The following is a 13,042-nucleotide window of genomic DNA, read 5'->3' on the forward strand; positions in this document are numbered from 1 at the left end:
CAATATGCCATTAAGAAAGTTACGGTTTTATATATGGATCACAGAAGACAAAACTACACAGCTAGCAGTTTTACTGCTCACAGGTTTTTCTTTATATTCACACTGGCACGTTAGCTGGATGCACACCGAGAAATACAAACATCACCTGAAGTCATATTGAAGCCAGCGTGAAAGACAGAAGTTCATCAATCTAAGGTCCACCCTCCCTACCTTTGAGGGGTGTGAAAGACATCTTGAGAAAAGGATGCAGGACTCCTCTGCACCTATACTCTGCTACATAGCCTGAGATGCAACCTCAACTGTGAGTTGGGGTGGGAGAAAGCCACATCTTTTTCTACAGGAAATGAGAATGGCTGGGCTTTGTGACTGTGTAAGGTAGGGCTAAGGGTTCTCCTCAGGCCCTCCTCAACGCTGAGAGCTCAAATGAGGGCTGTGTTCAGGACAGATGTGCAGTTCAGTGGGCATTTGGGACTGCAGGGCAGCCCCTGCTTTGACTGGCAGCTTAGGGGGCAAGTGACGGAAATGATTTCTTTCCAAGCTGGAATTCTACAGGGGCTTTGCTGAAGCCTGAGAGATAGGGTGAGGGCTGGGATAAGGATGCAGGTGAAGATCATCACAAGTTTTGAGCTGAGACAGACTCTCTTGGATCTGCTGCAGGGTAGGGATAAGTGAATTGATGAGTCAACTGGATGCAGTCTGTGAAATACAAAGAGCTATCCAAGTCAAATTTAAGATAATCTGAGAATCTGTTGTTAGGCAACTAAGGCCCTTCAGAGCAGGATTTCCACTGGAGAAAACATCTTTCTCAAATCCTGAGCAGCAGTAAAAGGGTTGGGGTTCAGGACAGAGCTCTAATTCAACATGTTGAAGCCTGAAGGGGACAGCGTACTCTCTCTTCAGGGTGTGTACCTGGTTGCTCAAGGTCTGACAAGAACTGTTGTGAGGAAAGCCAGAAACTGCTTCTGCTCTGCTGGGACACCTCAGCAGGGGCTCCCTGCTCCTTTCCTGTGGAGCTGCTTTAAAGCTGAGGCTCTTGCCTCCCACCTGAGCTACACTGCAGCCACACCTGGGCCCTGTACCCCATTGATGCAGACCCCGACCCATGCATCTGTCATCCCAGCTTGATCTTGGATCTGCCCCATCACAATGGACTTGCCTAGTGATCAGACTCTTGGTGGAACCTCATTGCTCTCACCAGAACTGTTCTGATCACCTTGCTCGGGGGGGTGGGACTGGGCCAGGCTGGTGAGGTGCCTGCCTCCCCTTGCCCTGTTATCATTCTCAGCTCCCCTTGGGGAGCAGCTAGCCCTCGCTGTGCCCTGGCACCCTAACTCTGATGCTACCACATAGCAGAGCAGTGAATCCTCTTCCCCACTTCAAATACATGTTTATCTGAAGTCAGATAACAACTTTTGTCATTTATGCTAGCTCTAGGGGTGCCAGGGAGCAGCAGGAGTAGGGCTGTTTTGCAAGGGAGGATGAGCCAGGAGAAGAGGTGACCATGGTGCAGGCAAGGGCAGCGCCCTCAGTGACCACAGTGCAGTCCTGAAGTTTCTGAATGGGAACAGGTATGTAGTAGTGGCTGGATCCAGCAACAGCCCCAGACACTACAAGGTAGAGTCAAGCCCAGGACTACCTATAATATGTGTCCAAGGTCCATCCAGGAGGCAGGACTGAAGATGAGACTACCCGCAGCACAGGTTCACAGTCTGTGCAGGAAGACCAGCCTGTGTGTCAGGACAACAGGAAACAGGACTTGACATGCACACCTACAGCACAGCTCAGGTCATGTCTGGATGTCCAGGACTAAGTTTACATGGAGACCATGGGTACGTGGCCAGAGGGTGTGTGGGTGGAGACCACAGCTGAGGCTGGCCAGGGTAATTATAGGGCTACTAGTGCACTCAGGGCCCTGACAGCAGCTTCTTCTCCCATCAAGGTGTGTCCTCTCACCTTGCAAAGATCTGGCTTCAGAGATGTACCCTTTGTGAAATGTTCTTGTTGCTACTTGCTGTTGTGGGCTCAGGCCAGAGAAGAGTCATCACAGGGCTACTCCAGAGTGATGCAGAGCAAGGACATGTCATAAGCTGGCATGAAAACATGGACCTAAGACAGACACGGAAGACCATGACAAGGTCCCCCAAGCCAGGGCAGGGACATGGCATCAGCAAGTTGGAGGTAGACCATGACACAGAGCCAGGGCAGTTATGGAGCTGGCACAGAGATGTGACATGGGGGACCTGAAGTGGGATGGGAATATCACATCTGTTGAAAGAACGCAGAGGGAGCCCAGCCATCATTTAATGCACAAAGGCTCAACTTTATTAGTACTCACACTTCTTTTATATCTACAATAATTAGTTCATACATATTGCAAAAAGCGAGCTCCTTATAGGTTGCTAAGGTTAGATACTTTGGTTGCTAAGGTTAAATACCAATCCCACCCCTTATGATTTCTGCAAGGCCTTCTACATAGTCTTGCTTCTGTTCTTTGTTCTTCTTTGATACTTTTCGGTATTTTCCCATCACGTCGCCGTTGTCAGCAGTTCCTCGGTGCTGTGCCCTTTCTCACGTAGCCAGTTGTTAGCAAACTGCTCCACATCTCCCCCGTTTTCTTTTTGCATTTGTACTAAAAATATTGCAGAGGCAGTCTTCTGCAGGGCCCTTTGCAGAAGACTGACAATACATGGCAACATCAAAAGTACAACCACAATTACCAAGATCACTACCCCTATAGACTTGATCAGAGATATTAACCATCCTGAAAGTCCCCATTCTTTTAACCAGCTTTCAATCCCTAATCCATCTACTTGTTTCAAGCTGTGCAGGCCTTCTTGCAATTTCCTAATCTTCGCATGGACTGAAGAATAATTGTCTGTCAGGTTCATGCAACACATTCCTTCAAATTCCTCACATCCATGGCCTTGTGCTAAAAGCAAAAAATCAATAGCTGCTCTATTTTGTAATACTGCATGGTTAACACTTTCTACATCTGCTGTAAGCCGATCTAAAATTTCAGAAGTGCGATTAAGCTCATCTTTTGCCCAACATCCTATCTGTTTTGCTAAGTTCATGGCTTTATTAGCCGCTCCTCCTGGCAAAATAGTTGCAACTAACACCTGTGTAAATTCTGTCCAGAATCGTGGCTCTCCTATCCCACTACAATCTAGTTCATGTATGGACCGCTGCGTCCTGGTTCTGTTAGTAAGTTTCATCAAGGCAGACATATTCGGATGAAATAAACTTAGTCGTCCCAGGTAACAGGGACCTCCCTGTGGGTGTATCGGTATACCATTCCAGGCTCTGTCACCACATATTAAAAAGATTCCTGTTGGTAGCTCTCTTGCTGTTGTTATGTTGCTACCATTACAGCTTGAATATAGTTGCTCATACACACTACCAGGGTCTAATGCTGAATCTAATGAAGCCCACATCTTCCTGTGTGTATTAAGGTGTTCCTGCCTTGGCAGAAAGCTGACCCATTTTCCAGTTCTTTTAGTTGTTAGGCTAGCATTTGCACTTCCAAAAAGTTCTAATTCCTCAGGTGGGGATTCTAATGTTGTATTTAGTGATAATATAAGCTCACACTGATGTTTCCCATCATCCTCTGTATAAGCTGCACTGCATAGTGTCTGATTCACAACATAACTACAAAACTCTCCAGGTTTCCACACTGGAAGTCCAACCAAACAAGTGCGGAATGGATGGCTGATACTTCCTAAAGCCAAACAGAGTGATGACTGTCCTGTCAAGTTGGCCAACGTTACCCACACATTTTCCCTTGGCTGACTAAACCTCATCAATACATCTATTGCTCCACTTAGTGTGAAGATGTAAAGACAAATTATACCTCTTTGTTTCATTGTTTTACCTTTTTCCCTATTGTTAGATATCGTCTCTGCATCTGTCCTAAGCAAACATGACTAACACTTGTCACCCTAACATTTAACCATTCAATAATTCTCCAAACATCTGACAGCGTTGCCCAGTAAAGTGAATGTCCGAGTAGACTCTCAATCCCCGCTAGAACCGGCTGAATCTTCAGTCGCTGTCGATGAGCTTGTCTCTCTTCCGGCGTCATTGGGAGGTGCGGCAGGTTTCGCCCATCTCGCTGGAACCCATGCGGTGCCTGTTGGTGTAGAAACACAAAGATATCCCCTTGAAATGACAGGTGAACAGTCTTTCTGGGTCTCGTACTCAGATTCAGTGTTAGCAGGGTCAGGCTTCCTGTGGATCCGAAGCCTTTGTTTCCGCAACTCTCCTCAGTTATTGGTCGTATTGTTTGAGTCACTTGTGGCAGGGGCACCAGCTGTGCAATCTGTTGTCCCTGTGCAATCTTTACTGGTGGATTCAGTGTATATGCCATAATATAGATTTCACCTTCATAATCTGCATCAATAACTCCCGGTAAAACAAATAGTCCACATTGTGATGCCAATGATCTTCCTAATAATAAAGCTCCCATGGCTCTCCCATTAATGATGATAGGTCCTCGTACGTTCATAGATATTGTTTGAGGATTATTTGTTAACAGGGTAACATCTACTGCTGCTGCCAGGTCCAACCCGAGACTTCCCCGGGTGGCGGGTTGAAGGACTGCGCTGCGGCTGCAACTTTTGTCGTCGCGCGGCGGCCGGCGAACGCGCTCCGTGTGAAGTTTCCCGACCGTCTGTGGCAAACCCCCTCATTATGGGAGTTGGATCGGCAAGTTTGACACCATACATTTCTGGCTGTACAACTCTTTCGTACATGCCCTGGAGCTCCGCATCGGTAACACCGCAGCTGCCCCTTTTGAGGTGTTTGCACTCTAACTGCTGGCGAGGTCTGGAGAGGCGCAAGGGCTGCCATAACCTGACTTTGAGTAGCCTGAGCCTGTTCTTTCATTCCTTCCCCTAATTTCTTTATTGCCTCTACAAGAAAAGCCTGAGGCCCAGTGGGTATCGATGACGCCTTTTCAAGTGCCTCCTCTACAGTCCAATTTGCCCCTAATGTATTCAGTAAACTCTTTGTAGCAGGATTGCCATTTTGTAAAATACATTGTTTTAAGAGAGCACCCTGCATGAAGTTAGGTACTCTTGCTCTTTCAATTGCATTTACCAACTTATCTACAAAACTGCCCAAAGTCTCTTCTCTCCCTTGCTTAATCCCCATATACATTGGAACTCCGTCTGGCTCTTTCACTTGCTCTATGGCTTCTCTCACTAACCTCATTGCCTCTCTCACCTTATCCGGACCGAGCAATGCTTGAGCTTCTACTCTAGCATAAGGTCCTAACCCCATTAATTCATCCATTGTGATCCCTTGTAATGGATCTCCTGCTTGTCGCTGTACCGCTACCGATTCTAATACTCTCGCTTGCCAATGCGCATTAAACAACAACAACTGACTAGGAGAGAAAATTAACTTTGCTATACCCCGACAATCTGCAGGCAAAAGAAGTTGAGTGCTCCAGAGATAATCTAACATTTGACGAACCGGTTCACCAGTAACACCATAAGAACTCACTGTAGAGCGCAATTGTGACAAAAGCTTCCAATCTAATGCCGTAACAGTAGCATTTATTCCACCAGCTGGGTTCGGCTGAAACTGAACTGGAAAAGCCATTGCTGTCGCCATCTGAGTCATCTCCTCATCCCCTTTTTCTAACCCCTCTCGTGCCAATGCATTCCAAGCCCGACACCTTTCTTTAGCGATCTCTATCCCCAGCCCATCTTCTGAGCCAGGAGTAGAATTCTCGCTTTCCGGCGTCACAGTCTGGCTGGACGCGTCAGGGCTACTCAGGGCAGAAGCGGGGGGAGCGGTAGGGAGAACTCGTTCTGAGCTTTCCTGTCCCGTCTCTTCGGAACGTAAAGGTGGTAAAACAAGCTCACGAAACGTAGGCGGTAATGGCCACCTAGTTTCCTCCTCCCCATATCTGGTGTTTTTCTCTTTTGCCGCAATTGCGCTCTGTGCAGCTCTTTTTTCAGCCTGATACCTGAGCAATTCATTATGAACCACCCTCCATAACTTTCCCAACTTTTTTGCTGTCTTATCATCGTTCAATGTTAATTCCCATAATTTATCTCCAAATTTTCGCCATTCCGATAACTCATGAACTACATGTGGATTAATAAAACAACCTTGCTCTACCCCATAAGCTAAAAGCCCCTGAAGATCCTTTTTTACATCTATTCCCTCAACCCGGCGTTGTGTCAGCCAGGATGCAAATAAATCATATGCTGCTTGCCTGTCCATACCTGAATTTTTCCGTTGCAGCCTTTCCAGGTCTCGGCAGCACGTATCAGCAGGGTTCACCTCTTATGACACCCAGGGCGCGGGCCTTTTCTCTTATTTCAGTCGCCTTTCGCCGTCCTCGCTGCTTAAGGACCTGAACAACCTTCTCTGGTCTTTATCCTTCGTGGTGCCTTATACGTCCTTTGGCACGTATCACGTCGCGGTCACCATTTGTTGAAAGAACGCAGAGGGAGCCCAGCCATCATTTAATGCACAAAGGCTCAACTTTATTAGTACTCACACTTCTTTTATATCTACAATAATTAGTTCATACATATTGCAAAAAGCGAGCTCCTTATAGGTTGCTAAGGTTAGATACTTTGGTTGCTAAGGTTAAATACCAATCCCACCCCTTATGATTTCTGCAAGGCCTTCTACATAGTCTTGCTTCTGTTCTTTGTTCTTCTTTGATACTTTTCGGTATTTTCCCATCACGTCGCCGTTGTCAGCAGTTCCTCGGTGCTGTGCCCTTTCTCACGTAGCCAGTTGTTAGCAAACTGCTCCACACACATCCCAATTGAGTGCAAGGTCCATCCAGGAAAAAAGGCTATCTATAATGTGACCCAAGAGACAGAGCCAGAAACAAGACTGGAGATGAGATTACTGACAGTTCAGGTCCAGAGTCCATCCAGGAAGACTAGCCAGTAAGTCAGGACAGAAAGGAGCAGGGAATTCCAGCTCTGAAGGTGCTCACTTCCCTAGCTCTAACATTAACCCTGGCCCTAACACACAGGAGAGTTTGGGACTCCACTCATATCTCCAAACATGCACTGAACTTAAACTCCTTCCAGAGAACAGCATCTTCCTAGCTCTCAAGCATGAGGAGAACTCCAGTGGGATTCCAGCTCTGGAGACTCTCACTTCTCCTGTCCCCACACCAAACCAACCCCCCCCACTCTCTCGCAGCTGAGCCTAAGGAGTCCCATGCCAGTAAGTATGTTGAACTGCCACTCCACTCTCACCAAATATACTTTGTATTTCTTTAGGTTGAGATGGCCCCACTGGAATTTCCCTGGGGTCCTACTCAGTCTAGAGGAGTAAGGTGAGGGTTTCATGCTGTACAGAGCTCTAACTCAAGTGTTTTGAGCCGAGAGGGATCTCCCAGCATATGGTTGTGGATAAGGTGGTCAGGCAATCGAGGGCTTTCCGAGCTGGAGTTGCACCACAGTCCTGCTCGGTCCTGAGGGGCAGAGTGTGGGTGGTGGTGGAGACCGAGCTGTTCGTTTGGAGCAAACATTGCCGAGCAGACAGCAGTCTGCCCTTAAGCAGGGAGTTTCCCTGTTTTGGCCCCTTCCTGTTCAAGAATCTCCCTATCCATCATCCTGCACAGACTCCTAACCTCTCAGTATATAGCTGAATGCATTTTGATAGACTCTCTGCTTTCATATACCATTTTTGCTCCTCCCAGCCTATGCATTGTTGTGTCCCCCTGCAGAACCCCCATACTCCAAAATTTTGGAAGACACTCCCATTTTTCTACAAGATCCAGTTTTTCAGCCCTCAGGTCCAGTAAAACTGTAGGTTTTCAATATTAAGCCCCAGTTTCTTATTATTATAAGGGAAGCAGCTCATGAAAAATGAAGAACCAAGAGCTGAGATATTTTGCTAAAATTAAATACAACTGGTATCCGGTGTGGCACTTGTGTGCGTGGTCATCGGGAGGAGACTAGGGATGACTGTCTGCCTTGGCCCAAGGAAGCCCTTTAGTTCCCTAGGGCAATGCTTTAATGACTAAGCTGGCAGCAGGTGAAAGGCTGGTTTTCCAAAGAAATTCTGTTTTTCCTGGTAATATGGAGCTGCTCCCTACAACACAATATAAGGTTTAAGGGAGCCAAAAGGGGTACATGGGTCTGATGAGTAAGGTTATCACTGAAACAAACAACATCAGGACCCAGCAGTACTGCTGGCCTTTATCCAAACTCCACTTTTTTTGGCTTTCAAAGCAAATAAACGTCTGCGTGGAGCTGCAAGATGGAGGCCGAGCCGGGGCCTGGCGCGCAGGCGCAGCAGGAGGAGGCAGGGCGGACGGACGGACGGACGGACGGACGGACGGGGACTGTGAGGCCTGGGTTCGCCGGCTTGAGCAGCCCCTGCCCGGGCCTGAGGGGCGGGCGCTCGGCGGCGCGGGGCCACCATGGGCAAGCGGGTGGCCTTAGTTCTCGCCGGCTGCGGCGTCTTCGATGGCAGCGAGATTCACGAGGCCTCGGCGGCGCTGGTGCACCTCAGCCGCGGCGGCGCGGAGGTAGGGGGGCGGCGGGGCCCCGCTCCCCGGCGGCCCTACGGGGTGCGTGTGACAGGCTCCGCGGGGGGTGGAGGTGTGTCTCCCGGGTCTCTTCACGCCCCTCAGCAGCCGGGGGACCCCCGCCTTGGCCTTCCCTCCCGCCCCCCCCCCCCCCCCGCCCCCGCTCCGCACCCCTCCACTCCCTCCGCTCTGTGCTGGGGTGCGGGGCAGGCCATGCCGCTGTTTGTGGGATTGGAGCCCCTACTGCTTCGCGATGGTTTTTTCCCCGCCGCTGCACATTACAAAGCCTATTCAACCATAATCTCTCTCCTTATCTTGCCCTCTTCCTTTTCTTTATTCACCCCCCTCCTCAGAGACTGCACTCCTGTCAAAAAACTGCAGGAATGGGATGGGGAGGATGGCCATGCTTACCTATCCTAATGTCACCTGTCGCTTTAGATAGTTAATGTGATGGATCCACCCCGTGGAATCCACTTCTCTTGGATAAGAGACTTCAGGCACAAAACCTGTTTTTGTTGAATGGTCTTTAATGTGATTAATATGTATGAGTTCTGTTTACATTCATAAAATTGCTTAATTTTTATATTCTAGGTGAAGATATTTGCCCCCAATATTGAGCAAAGGGATGTAGTCGATCACCTAAAAGGAAGTCCAACAGAAGAGAAAAGAAACGTGTTAGTTGAAAGTGCCAGATTGGCAAGAGGAAACATTCAGGATTTGGCTGAACTGAAAACTAGTGAATTTGATGCGGTCATTTTCCCTGGTAGGTGCTTTTAAAAGAAAATTTTTTGTGGTTTTTCAACTGCAAATAACTGCTTTGTCTCTGCTACTTTTTAAATTTTAAAATCTGTTTAGAGAATAAATTTCACTCTTGAATTTGAGAGGTACGTGTTTTTTTCGTTTCTTTTTACTTATTTTCTTTTGAGGATGAGAAAAAGGTTTAGCAAGCTCTCATGGACTGGTAAGTCATCTCAGTTTATTAATTTATAGTTCATTAATTTAATATGCTAGAGTCTTCTTCTGATGTTTAGTTATACATCACACTGTTCCTTCTTTCTAAGGATGGTGAAAACTTCAGGACTACTTGTGGAGAAGAACACTGACCACTGAGCAAAAGTAGGGCCAGAACTTGACATTACATGGCAATGCCTTAATTTTAGAGACTCTGAAATTGTTGGTAGAATAGCAAGTTGCCAGATAGATTATATTCTCTGTCAGATGTGCGTATGTTTTGTTTTAATTATGTATCTGGTCTGCTGCTGATCAAGTTATACTAAACATATTTATGGATAATTTTTTATTTCTAGACCACAGAATTGCCTTTCAGATGGAAGTAATTGTAATCACTTTAGAAGTGAAAAAACTGAAGCGTCACAAGGAAATTATGCATTACTGAAGATCACTTTCCAGAGTATTCATAGTACTGTTAAATACTGCCTTTAGGATTGTGCTTAAGTGTTAATTTTGAAGTCCGTTACACTGTCTTCTGTTGTAAAGCCAGCAGAGGGAGTGTGTGTATAACGCAGAGAAACACGCTTCCAGCGCTAAAATGAGCGGCTGACATCAGGGCTGATCGGGGAGTAGAGGCGAGCAAGTATTTTTGACGTTAATTTCATGCTGTTACAACCCAGGCTCAGGGGGTTTGCTGTAATAACTGTTAGAGGGAAATAAACCCTATTAAGTTTGAAAATTAAAATCTTACCTCAGACATTCCAGATAACACTTGAAAGTGAGCAAAGAGTGAAAGGAAAAATACTAAAAATTTAAAACTTGAGTTGTCCATTGAAACACTTGTGGAAGTTTCTGTTTGTTTATTGTAGAAAAGTTGATGCTGTACACATTCCATAAGGAATCAAAGATAATGGATGGTTACATTTACTAATAACCTTCTTACTTTGATTATTCTGATGGCTATAAATCCAGCAAACAAAGGTGCTGTAAAATATAATCTGCTTTTACAATTAAGCGAAGATTAAATGCAAGTAAAGGACTGTTCTAACTAATTTCTAAGAAGACAAATCCAGCATTGTTTTATTTTTAATAGGAAATTCTGTTATCATTCACAAGTTGGTATATCTCAGAGTATAAATTATAACTTCCTTTTTGTGTAATATCCATCTTGTTTTTATTGTGTTAACCTTTTTTTTTCTAAGTCAAAAATAATTCTGGGGGGGGAAAAAAACCTCTCCTATAATTTCTTAAGTACCAGACTAAAACTTGAGAGTAGATTACTGTACAGGGTCAAATCACTGTTTCACTCTTGTGAATTACACTCTTCTACTTTTAACTATCATTGGTCTTTCTTCTGATCGCTCTCTTACTTATTGAGGGGTGCGTATCAGATGGTGCAGCTTTTCCAGTGACTAGCAAATGAATATGAGGTTTCCTATTTATTTATTTGTTGGTCACTACAGCAAGATTAATTTTCTGACCTATGTAACATACATGGTATAAAAAACATGCTGTTAAATTTCTAATATTGTAAACCCATCATCTGTCATGTGCTGAAAGCTTTCAGTATAGCAACTTAATAGTCCTATGTATGCCAAGATTATGTTGTAAAAAAAAAAGGAGAACTTCTGTCTGCTATTGAATTTAATGGCTTTTAGCAGTGTCTTACATTTGAGCTTTTTGGGTGTTCTTTTTTTAGGTGGCTTTGGTGTAGCAAAGAACCTCTGTTCCTGGGCTGTAGATGGCAAGAACTGCACTGTCCATGAGCACGTGAACTCCACACTCCAAGCTTTCCACAGTGCTAAAAAGCCCATTGGTTTGTGCTGTATATCACCAGTCCTGGCAGCTAAAGTCTTTCCCGGTTGTGAGGTCACAGTCGGCCAAGATAAAAACGTAGATGGAAGGTAAGAAGGAAATGGATGGAGATAATTCACATGGGAATTAGGATTAGGAAATGGCCAGTCCTCTGTGAAAAACTCTTGAGGTCTCTGCTGCCAGTAACCCCTGGGTACCTTATTAGTGACATTTTTCACTTACTTCAAATTTTCACTTGCATGATAGTAGTAGGCGCAGAACTCTCAGGGCAGACAGACTGAATCTGTGAGGTCAGGTGACTTGTGCGCTGCAACATTGGAAAAATTTATCTCTAAATTCAGAAATATGTTGGTCTGTGATATGTTCTATGATGTCAACTATCATATCTATTATATAGATAAGATACTTTATGATTAATACTATTACATACTATTATACATACTATTACAATTAATAGTATGAAAACTCTAGGTAGCCTTGTCTCTTGCCTAAGCCGTTGCTCTATGAGCCACCAAAGGTAACAAAGGCTCCTGCACTGTCTTTATTGTGCAGTGTGGGTGCTACTGAGTCACTGGATGTAGCTGTCAGTCCTAAAAGTGACAGAACAAAGTGACTTTTATAGAATCATAGCTGCACAAACATGCAGATGACCAAGGGATATCAAGTTATATTTTCAGGTTATATTCACGGTAATTGAGTGATAGATTTTAGCTCATACTAAGTGAGCTACAGAATTTGCTTACCCAATGCCTTTGAAGGCCACAATTTGTATTGCAAATGTGCAAATGAAGAACAGGCATCTGGCCAGCTGGCATTCAAAAACTTGGTACCCTGTGGTAATTTGAGTGGCTGCGTAAATTGTGTCTGTGGCCTATTGTCTGCTCAGGGATTTTTAATAAAGTTTTTCTGGTGGTGGTGGTTTGGGGTCAGTTTAGGGGGGCAGATGAGAGCAGGGTCAGTGCTGCTTCAAGAACTGTCAACTCCCGATAAAACTTCTGAGTGGAATTTCGTATCGGCAGCAGTAGTGAGGGATTGCCTCTGTTCCTCCCTTATCCTCAGGAAAAAAAAAAAAATCTCTGCAGAGTCCCAGTGGAAGATCTTACATGGAAGTGTCGGAAAAGGTCTTATGTGTCTGCAAGTTCAGCTGGCATCTCTCAAGCTTTTGAGAATCAGTTATGGCTTTCATCATCTTGTAAACTTACTGAAAGATTGTTAAAAACAGAATTGTACCTTCTGACATACTGTGGGTCTGCGTTTCAGACCTTGTTTTCAAAGAAATCAGATCACTTGTGACCATAGGGGATGGGAAAACCTGACAGTGGCTGTATGTTTACTTCCTTGTCATCATCAACTGAAGGGTCACTTAAATATTATTGTAGTTCTTTCATTCAGGTTATGTTGGCAGAACTTTATGGCTATATCATCTCTTTATGGTAATTACAGTCTTTTTATTTACAGATTTCCTGATGCTGAAACAGCATCTGCTATAGCAGAGCTTGGATGTAAGCACATTTGCAAAAATGTAAATGAATCCCATGTGGATAAAGCCAATAAAATAGTTACTACCTGTGCTTTCATGTGCAAGGCTCCTCTGCATGAAATCTTTGATGGAATTGGGACAATGGTACAAGAAGTCCTGAAACTTGCCTGACTGGAAGCAGACAGACTTCTGCAAGGAAATCAGTTTAGCTAAGCATAAGCATTTAGCTTCCTTTGATTGTATTAATAAAATAATGCAACTACTAAACTTCACAGTTCTTG

General features: G+C 45.1%; 2 protein-coding genes across 3 annotated transcripts in view; both read left to right on the forward strand.

Moving 5' to 3' along the window:
* The window catches only part of LOC141939545 (T-cell activation Rho GTPase-activating protein-like), a 107,455-nt gene that overhangs the window by 42,253 nt on the left and 52,160 nt on the right, over nucleotides 1–13,042 (forward strand). The gene's annotated exons all lie outside the window — the stretch shown is intronic.
* Nucleotides 8,283–13,028, forward strand: LOC141939542 (glutamine amidotransferase-like class 1 domain-containing protein 3, mitochondrial). Of its 2 annotated transcripts, none has more exons than XM_074859481.1 (4): nucleotides 8,283–8,557; nucleotides 9,107–9,278; nucleotides 11,166–11,370; nucleotides 12,740–13,028. In XM_074859481.1, the coding sequence occupies exons 1-4, from the start codon at nucleotides 8,408–8,410 to the stop codon at nucleotides 12,930–12,932; spliced, it is 720 nt and encodes a 239-aa protein (XP_074715582.1). In that variant the 5' UTR covers nucleotides 8,283–8,407; the 3' UTR covers nucleotides 12,933–13,028. The 2 variants fall into 2 exon arrangements, with proteins under 2 accessions (XP_074715582.1, XP_074715583.1); XM_074859482.1 differs by having other exon boundaries at nucleotides 8,286–8,515.

Source organism: Strix uralensis, chromosome 2 (genome assembly GCF_047716275.1).
Source record: "Strix uralensis isolate ZFMK-TIS-50842 chromosome 2, bStrUra1, whole genome shotgun sequence".
Lineage (NCBI taxonomy): Eukaryota > Metazoa > Chordata > Aves > Strigiformes > Strigidae > Strix > Strix uralensis.

Coding starts and splice junctions, on each gene's coding strand:
- LOC141939542 (XM_074859481.1), top strand. CDS start 8,408: ATGGGCAAGCGGGTGGCCTTAGTTCTCGCCGGCTGCGGCGTCTTCGAT. Junction 8,558..9,106: donor CTCCCCGGCGGCCCTACGGG/GTGCGTGTGACA, acceptor TTTATATTCTAG/GTGAAGATATTTGCCCCCAA. Junction 11,371..12,739: donor GATAAAAACGTAGATGGAAG/GTAAGAAGGAAA, acceptor TTTTATTTACAG/ATTTCCTGATGCTGAAACAG.